Source organism: Homalodisca vitripennis, unplaced genomic scaffold (assembly GCF_021130785.1).
Source record: "Homalodisca vitripennis isolate AUS2020 unplaced genomic scaffold, UT_GWSS_2.1 ScUCBcl_3355;HRSCAF=8842, whole genome shotgun sequence".
Classification (NCBI taxonomy): domain Eukaryota; kingdom Metazoa; phylum Arthropoda; class Insecta; order Hemiptera; family Cicadellidae; genus Homalodisca; species Homalodisca vitripennis.
In genome coordinates, this window is record NW_025779507.1 from 9,656 (window position 1) to 19,702 (window position 10,047).

A 10,047-nucleotide genomic window follows, 5' to 3' on the forward strand; every position below is an offset into this window, starting at 1 on the left:
AGGGTGGTAGTGTATACACAGTAAAGCCTTGGTCAACTGCTTACCGCACTAACCGTAGAGAGGAGGTTGTACTGTGTCGACTCCGTATCGGACACACTCGCCTCTCTCACGGTTTCCTAATGGGTCGTGGTGATCCACCGCAGTGTGCGGAGTGTAACATGGCGTTAAACGTCAGCCACGTGTTGATAGACTGCCGCCTCTACGCCGGGCAGAGGAGAGCACATCGTTTGCCAGGCCGGTTAGATGAGTTGCTTGGTGACAAAGAAGATATTTTTAACAAAGCTCTTTAGTTTTCTGGAGAGCACCAAATTAATGTCCAGAATATGAGAGATATAGTACCTGATTAGTTTTAGTAAACATTTTAACCGCTAGTTTTAGGCAAGGGTGAGCCCTTTTACAGTTTACCCCTGAGTTGTTATTTAGTTTTAAGGCTCTTAACTAGCACCGCCTAAGTGCAATCTTTTAAATTTCGTTAGGAAAATTTCTGTGTTTTAATCAAGGGTAAACCCCTTTACAGTTAAAAATTTCTGTGAGGTGAGAGACACCACTATCTTAATATGTAGGTGTCACGTAAGGAGACGGGCACATTTGTCCTTCTATTTATCTGTTATTTGTTATTGGTGAGGGTGGGTCCCTTTACAACCTACCTTCACTAACGTACCTGGTTTTAGCATTAGATTATATTATATTTATCATCGTTATTATTTATCTGACATATTCTAACTATCGGGCCCCTTTACAGCCTCTCGGTTATTTTTTTTATTTAGTTTTAGTCCTCCGTTCACTGTTGTTGTTTTTCTTATTGTCTTAATGTGATACAGTAGAACCTCGATAGTTCGACACTTTGTGGACTAACGGGGTGTCGAACTATCAAGATGTCGAACTATAGGGAGTATATAGATTTTAACACAAGGAATATTAAAAAGGCGAGTTTATGTTAAGATGGACTGTAATTTAATTAACAATGTACAACTAAACAAATATTAAACTGATGAAACAAAATGTATCAACTTACATTGTTTTACAGTGCTGTACTTCTTCCTCTTAAAATAGTTAATGATTAAATGAATAAATGTAAAAATAAACAAACTCAATTCATAATATAGGCTAGATAAAAAACAAAATGTATATACAAAAATAAATTAATATGGGACAACTATAACTTGTAACATGGTTACATCATGTTTTACTTTTTACAACGCAAAATAGTTTGTGATTTTTAATTGTTTTTCACTTTGGTTTCTTCGCCGAGCCGCCTCGTCACGTAATCGTCGAAGAAACAAAATGTCCATTCCAGTCGTCCCTTGTTCCTGTAAATACTGGATCGCTCCCTCGAAGAATTTTACACCTTCGCTGTGTGTCAGTTTTGATTTTTGAGTGGTATCTTCGTCGTCTTCTGACTCTTCTTCACTATCCTCTCTTGATTTTAAAGCATCAACTATTTCTTCCTCTGAAGTTGGTCCGCTTTCTTCATCTTGTTCCATCCACTCGAAAACATCTGTAGGTGAAGCTTCTTCACAACCTGGGATTTTTTCCATTAAAGTGGCTAGCTCGTCATCTTTAATTTCTTCGTTGAACTCATTTCCCTGGTGGTCCAAGAGCTTCCTCCAAGAACGCACGAGCGTTAGGGGATTGAGTTCATCCCATGCCTGGGAAATCCAGCCAACAACATCCAGCATATCAATTTTTTTTAACTTATCCACTAATTCGACTCCTTCATCTAGGGCTTGAATGAGACATGAAAGGAGTTTCTTCCTATACAACTTCTTAAGCGTTACCAAAACTCCTTGGTCCATAGGCTGGCAAAGGGAGGTTACGTTAGGGGGCAAGAACATAGCTTTAATTTCTCCGTCTTGAATGACATCTACAGCCGGGTGCGTTGTTGCGTTGTCGAGGATCAAGAGTGCTTTCATTGGAAGGTTCTGGGACTTTAGATGCTTCTTAATTTCGGGCACAAACTGTTTGTGAAACCATTCGTTAAAAATGCTCTCTGACATCCAAGCATTTGATTGGTGTCTGTAAAAAACGGGGAGGTCAAAATGGTCACCATTCATTTTAATATTTTTGAAGGCTCTAGGTTTCCTGGCCTTTCCTATCAGAGCCAATTTTAATTTATGAGTTCCTGTTGCGTTACTGCAAGCCAACACAGTAACTCTGTCCTTACTTTTTTTATATCCTGCTGCAGCTTTCTCTTGTTTGAGAGCCAAACTTTTTGTTGGGAGCATTCTAAAATTCAGACCAGTTTCATCACAGTTATAGATTTGCTCTCCACTAAGGCCTAATTCTTCAATCAAAGCTTGAAATTTCATTTTAAAATCATGTGAACTATCGAGATTTGCTGACAGTTTTTCTCCACAAATGCTCAATTGTTTAATACCATACCTCTCTTTCCATCTGTCCAGCCATCCAGAGCTTGCTGTGAATTCAGGCTCTCCCTCTTCTTTAAAGTTTTGATAAAATTTCAAGGCCTTTTCCTGTAAAATCGGTCCTGAGATCGGTGTCCCTTTCTCCCTCTGAATCCTAAACCACTGGAAAAGAGCTTCACTTACTTGTTCATACTCAGACCTCTTCATACTCCTCCTCTTGTCTAAGGGTACGCGCATAGTGAGGAGGTGAAGGTGGAGGTGTAGCTGGATGTGTAGGTGCAGGTGGAGGTACAGATGGGAGGTAGCATCGTATAGTGCAGGAGGTTTTACCTCGCCGTCTAGCTCGCCGCCTCGCAGCTCTTTCCCCTCCCCAAACACGCGTCAACACAAGCAGTCGAGTGTTGTTTCTATCCATTAATCACAGTGGTTAGCTTTCTTGCCTATTGCAACAATTTTCTCTGTCAGTGATGATAAGTGAAGATTGTGATGATAGCGATGATATGTCTTCAGCATGTAAGTGGTGCTTACGGGAACGTTAAGTAATCGAACATTTAGTGCACATCCTGTTAATCAAGTGCGACAGGAACTAGGTGAATATCATCATCTTTTTCATGAACTAAAAAATTATCCTGAGAAGTTTCAAAAAATTATTTGCGAATGACTCCTGAAACGTTTAAGTACATATGTGAAACCATTTCTCCAAAGTTGGAGAGTTGTACAAAATACTGCAACTTGCATGTTAAACCCTATCGGTCCAAAAGAACAGCTTGTACTGACTATAAGGTAAGGTTACAGTACCTTCTGCCTGCAATTGCACATGTTCTGTAAGTTAAAAAGTATATGCTTTGTTAAAGATAAACAGTGTAAATTTAAAATAAAAAATATATGTATTGAAGTAAAATCAATAAAAATTGTGCCAGAAATAAATTTCATATATTCTTCTGTTATTTAATTCTCGAATATGTTTGTTGTATGTAAAAATGAGTTGGTAATAAGAAAGCAATTCCAGTTCATGAAAAAATACAATTTATTGGTAAAATGATAGTAACTAACAGGGATCTTTTCAAAGTAAAATACAAACGAAAGATATTAATGTACGCTACATAAAAATTGCTGCAAATGTTTGAAAATGTTATAATAGTAGGCCTAACATAATCTTAAAAAATGGTATTATTAAGTAAATTGCGCAAAGGAAAAATAGTAGTACTTATAAATAACGTAAAGAACTATTAAACTGTCATTAATTTATCGCCAGCTGAACGGCATTACAAAGACATTTTTAAAAGTGAGTGTACTCGGGGAACATATGTTTCGCCGCCAACCTGGTTTGTAGTTCAATGGTGAAGTCACGTCGCGGACCAGCTGTGCGAAGGTGACTGGTGATGGTGATGCCATGGTACTAGGAGAGGAACTGTCGTAGGGACTGTAGCGATGAGAGCTTGTACTGTGGTCTACTGACGTAGGTCTAGTGACAGTTGATGTTGTTGAGAATGATGATGGTGGTTCGGGTGAGTATGCCATGTCAAAAAGAATTTCTTGAACTTTCATCCTGAACAACATTTTCTTTCTAGGATTCAGGTTTTTAACATGGGGTAGCAGTGAGTTGAAGAACCCAACATCCTCGTTCATTTGCCCTGTCCTCACTTTTCTGTTGCTTTAACTTCAACTTTTCTTTCTCCAACTGCACTAATTCCCGTCCAATAGCTGCTTGTGTCGTGATTCTTTTTTTAAATCCTGTTCTTGTGATCAGGTCATTCGTATTAAATCTTGGTGGCATTGCAGGGCGTGATGCATGAGATTTTCTGCTGCTGGCGTGATTCACTCTCCGGCGCCGGTACTATTGTCAGATTCTCTGTGTCCAACTGTGGATTGTCAGGTTCATCACATTCTTGGCCTATCTCGGTCACTTCTTCCGACTCCTCTTCGTTTAGGTCGTGGTCTGAGTCATCTGCTATTACATCTGCAAGGTTTCCTGTTGATTTGCGGGGGCAAAAACTGGTCTTTGAGAAACGCCATGCTGTCGTAATATTTCCATGTGGGTGTTTTCTGGTGCTGCAGCTCCAGACTTAATTGTTTTGGAAAATTGTTTTCTGAATTCTTGCCTCAAGTTCTTCCAAATTTGCTTCACAACTTTATCTGGAACAAAACACGAAAACGTAAACGACTAATATTTTTAATATTATGTTTTTGGTTATATTGTGTTCTTTGGTTGCAGGTACTTGGCAACTGGAAGCAGTTTTAAAACTCTTGGATTTTCATTTCGAATGGGAGACAATACAGTGGGCAAAATCGTTAAGAATGTGTGCAAACTGTTATGGGAGACGTTCCAACCAGAGCATATGCCAGTTCCAACTATTGAAGATTATGAGCAAGTTGCAAAAAGATTCTATGAGATTTGGAAATTCCCACACTGTATCGGAGCGTTGGACGGTAAACACTGTCGAATAAAATGCCCAGCGCATTCAGGGTCTATGTACTTCAATTATAAGAAGACTTTTTCAATTGTTCTACAGGGTGTTGCGGATGACCATTACAAGTTTATATTTATTGATGTTGGCGGTTTCGGCAAACAAAGCGATGGGGGAACCTTGAGGGCGTCAGATTTTGGAAGGTTGTTGGAACAAAACAAATTGTGTATTCCCGAAGAAAAGTGTTTGCCTGACAGCAATATAAAAGTTCCACACGTTTTTATTGCAGATGAAGCGTATCCCTTGCGCGAGAATCTCATGAAACCTTATTCGAAAAAAGCTCTTGGGGATGCAGAAAAGAAGTGTATAATAAACGGCTATCAAGTGCTAGAAAAACCATTGAGTGTGCCTTTGCATTCTGTTTGCTAAGTGGCGGATATTAAGTGGTTACATTGAAACCTTGCCTGAGACTGCAGACGATATAATGGGTGAAGTGAATAAAACCTAGCATTTGCTAAGTCTAAGAGATTTTTAAGCTACTGCTTGGTTTGGTGTGAATAAAAAGCTAGCAGTTGCTAGGGGGTAGGAGTTGCTAGGATTTTTCCGGAAACCTAGCACTTGCTTACAATACCGAGTGAATAAAACACAACTTCTCAATTTTAAAAGCTAGCAACTGCTAGGCTTTTGTTAAGTCAGCACCGAGGCATGCTAGCTTTTTACTTAGTTGTTTGTTGGACATCAGCCATGGCGGAGTTTATGCAAGTTCGACAGCATAAACATTATGGTGCTCGACGAGAGATAAATAAGTGTAAGGAACTGTTAAGGTCTTGAGTCCGAAAGTATTGATTTTTTAGCCGCGGAGTTTTTGAATGAAACTGACACTCGTGGCGGTGGACTTTCTCCAAGGAAACAAATGGAGGTTTTCTTACGTTTCGTAGCCGATCCTGGTTTTCAGTCTGGCATAGCCGAGGACGTTGGCGTTCACAGAACTACAGCATGCAAAAACTGTAAGCTATGTTATGGATAAGATTATTGATAGAGCTAATTTTTGGATACATTTTTCCAGCAACAGTCGAAGAAATTAATGAAGCCCAAAAATTCAATGGCAGAGAAATTTCCGTTTACCAACTGTGATCGGGGCGCTAGATTGCACTCACGTACAAATTAAAAAGCCTAATCTGCATGGGGACGAATATGTAAATAGAAAAGGGTGTATTACAATAAATGTACAGGGTACATGTGACGCTCTTGAAAGATTTACTAGCATAAGTGCAGAGTGGCCAGGGAGTGTGAATGACGCACGAATTTGGCGCAGAAGTCCAGTTAGGGAGATCATGTCACGTTTTGATGGTAGAGTATGTCTTCTTGGCGATTCCGGGTACGGAATATCACCATGGTTAATAACCCCTTTCAAACCACCAACAAATGAAGCAGAAAGGCGGTTTAATTTGTGTCATTCTAGGGAAAGAGTTGTGATCGAAAGGTGTTTTGGACAGATAAAAAGAAGATTTCCGATACTGGGTAAACTGTGTTCGTGTGGCTTCGGAAAAAGTGCCTAAAGTAGTCGTCTGTTGTGCAGTCCTACATAATATTGCCAAATTATCTTGGTGATGTTTATGATGACAATTTTGAGATCAAGGTGACGATGAAATTGAAGAAATAGACGTACAACATGAGAATCCAGGAACTACTGGTCGAGGTGCTGACAAGCGAAGAGAAATGATGTTGTTTGTAAATCAATAAAAGTGAGTATTTACTCGAATTACCCATGTCTTGTGTGACCGTTTTACAAAATACACAAATGGGAAAAAGTTTGGGCCAGTTAGCTGGTAACTGTTTAATTTTTTTTGGTTTTTTTTTTTGTTTTTTTTAGGGATTAGGGATAAAGGTTGAGTGGTATATTTATTTATTATTTCGATAAACAATTTACTACTTAGCTAGGAATATTAATTTATAAGTTTAGGTAAACATGAAAATCTTCATTATCAGTTTGAGAAGCAACATCTTGAGAAGAACTTTTCTTCTCATTTTCAAGTTTATTTTTTTTCTCTTTTCAGTTTCAATTTGTTCAACTGCATTTGCTGCAGCAAAACAATCCGTTGAAGTTGAGGTATAGAGAGGTCCTTTGTTTCATCACTTTCATAGGCCATAACGGTTTTGGCACTTTTTCTCACTTTAGTCACAGTTTTTTTTCCGCCACAAACAGTTCCTTCATTGCTAAGGTTCTCGTCGTCGGACTGCTCAACTTCAGCTAGGGTTTTCGTCGCTGATGTTGTAGGATTGCTTGATGTTCCAATAGAAATACTCCTGGTACTTTAGAAAATACAGGGTTGTTTCCTTGACTTAAAAAATCATGAAATTCGGTTTCCCATGATTTCATCTTTATTGGCTTGTTCCCAGTTTGTTTTTTGTCTGTTTTTATTTTGATATTCGACTTCATATTACTCAACAGCTTATTTAGTTGAACAACTGTTACAACTTTCCTGTAGCTGATGAGTAATCCTCACTGACAATTTTCCAGGCATCTTTTTTGGCCTTAACAGCAGATGGAGTTTTGCATTTTTCAATTATTACTGGGTGTTGAGTCACCAGTTTGACAAACAAAGCCCTGTCTAAATATTTATCGTCACCAACATCTTCGTCGCTGGATGACATGACTGCTGTGATGGTAACTAATTTCCAATCAAACAGTCGAACAGTCGAAATAATTATCCTGAACACAAAGCGAACTACAAGCGAACTGACTAGTGAGTAGTGACAAGAGACAAGACTGCATCGAAAACGGAGCGGCGCGGCGCGGCGCTGCGGCGGAGGAGAGAGGAGGGGGGAACAAGTCACAACATGAAAAACCTAGTTGTTGCTAGGCTTAGCAAGTGCTATGCCTAGCAGTTGCTCAAGTTTTTCCGGTTACTTCTTAAACTAGGGTAGATGTTTCTACCTAGACCTAGCATTTGTTTATTCACTCCGATTTGAGGAAGAGCTAGGACTAGGGGCTAGGTGCTAACCAGTAGATTCTAGGTTTTATTCACTCCACCCAATAAAGGCTGCATGCGTTTTACACAATATAATCATAAACAAAGACGGATACTGCGGTGTACATGAGTCAGAACTCCTGCCTTTCCCTACTGAACTGAACTTACAAACCATTGGGTAGATCTGGAAATGCTACATCTAATCGAGCCAAAGAAGTTAGAAATAGTTTCAAGGAATATTTTGTAAACAATCCGTAATCAAGATAATACTTAGTTGCAACTGTGTGTCCTTGTTTATAGTTCATTAAAGATTTCATTCGCAAGTTTCTAATTTTTACCTTATTTCAAACCTTTTACTTACTAATGTTAGATAAAAAATATATTAATTAATTAGAAAGTCTGCTATGGATACTTTTACATTACACTTTAAAACTGAATATCCCACATAAAACAGCAAAGCTGGTTTAAGTTTAAATTTAAAGTTTTTAGTTACCTGTAACTTTTAGTTCTTTCGCAATTTCCTTCCATTCCTTGTCCAGAACGTGACGATTGTGATGTTGCTTGTGTCTCTTGTCCCACAAGGCTGGACGATTTTGGACAGCAATAATAATATCTTCCTTCATTTCGGATAACAGGTTATCAAAAACTAACAGAAAACCAACAAGCGGAACTAAACGTTGACTTGGGTGAAAGCAGACTGAAGGGAGTGGCGGGTGTACCGGGAGAGGGGGTTGGGGGGGTGTGCGTGGCCTTGAGTGGACCAATCACGTTAAAGCAGCGAGCAAAGCCGCGAGCTAGGCAGCGAGGTAAATCAAACTAGTTTGTTTTCGAAAAACATCCTGCTAGGCCTCCCTTGTAAGTGGCGAGCTACACCTCTACCGCGACCTGCTCACCATGCGCGCACGCATTTAACCTAATGAAATTGTTTTACCTCGCCGTTAACGGCGACCTGCACCTACACCTACACCTCCACCTTCACCTCCTCACTATGCGCGTACCCTAACGATTCTGAACACACTCTTTTCACACACCAAGACTCAATTTCATTTCTAGACTTCCTCCATCCAATCACTGTTGACCGACCAACGTTCAAATCACTCGCCACTTTCTGTACACTTTCACCTTTGTCAATCCTTTTTAGAGCATCTAATTTCATTTCCATCGTAACAAAGCACCTTTTACGTTTTTTATCTGACATTTTAAAAAACAAACAAATTACAAAGCAGTTCAGTAACACCAACTACGTATGTCTAACGATCGTAAAACAGTAACGTATCACGAAAGGAACAAAAACGCGTCTTAACTCCCGCAGCGTCACGAGCGAACTGAGTTGACGACTAAGAATAGCGGGTGAGTCAGAGGGGGAGGGGGAGGAGGATGCGCTATACAAAGGGCAGTGGCGCGCTTTCACGGCAACAATGGCGGGCCCGTCAAGGACACCACTTGTCCCTGCTGTCACGTTATGTTGGTCACGGCTGGTGTCGAATGATACGGACTGTCGAACTATCGAGTGTCGAATTAACGAGGTTCTACTGTAATGTTATTTGATACAGAGATCCGCTATTTATTCCTTGCACTGATAACGTGACACCATATTTTAAAATGTAGGTGTCCGTTAACCCTACGGGCATTGATAACCTGCGTGTTTTATGTTTTTATTTTAGAATTAAAATTTAGGTACACACTTGTTACTTTTTACTTTCTTTCTTAGAAATTAAAGGTTTTTAACATAATTGTTGGGAGTTACAGCCTTTTCGTTTTAAAACTATACAATTAATAGGAGTTACGATGTTTTCAAATTAATAAAATGTTAATTAGTTACTGACATATTAAATTATTTTTTAAGTTATCAAGGTTAAAAAAATTTCCATATACAAATGTAATAATATATTTATTTAATCACAGTGAAAAAACAGCTTAGGCTATTGCACAATAAAAAAATTGACTACTTCATAAAAATAGGCATTCAATTAGTGTCCTTTACTCCCAAGGCAAATTATCATAAAATAAAAAATAATCACTAGGAATTGTTTTTTTTTTAATTCTTGGATGTCATTAAACTTTCGCTTTTTAATTTTTAGTCTTTCTTTATACAGCTTTGGTATGTCAAAAATTTCCACGGGCGGCACTGTTGATGAGTATCGGATGGGAAGGTCCTTGTATTCCTCTGAAAAATTCAGTTTGTACTTCAGTCCTTTTTTGTTGTATTGGATTGCTCTGATATCAGTTACACAAGGATCACCAGCTTTCCTACCTGGTCTTGTAGACTTGAAATTGTTAAGGCTTCCATAGTTTCTGAAA

The 10,047-nt window shown here is 38.9% G+C and overlaps 1 protein-coding gene across 1 annotated transcript; it reads right to left on the reverse strand.

The window, feature by feature from the left end:
• Window positions 1–811: 811 nt before the first annotated feature.
• LOC124372505 (jerky protein homolog-like) lies at window positions 812–9,145 on the reverse strand. Its single transcript, XM_046830905.1, has 2 exons — window positions 8,746–9,145; window positions 812–2,587 (listed from the first exon to the last, which is right to left on the reverse strand). The coding sequence occupies exons 1-2, from the start codon at window positions 8,942–8,944 to the stop codon at window positions 1,194–1,196; spliced, it is 1,593 nt and encodes a 530-aa protein (XP_046686861.1). The 5' UTR covers window positions 8,945–9,145; the 3' UTR covers window positions 812–1,193.
• Window positions 9,146–10,047: the final 902 nt, after the last annotated feature.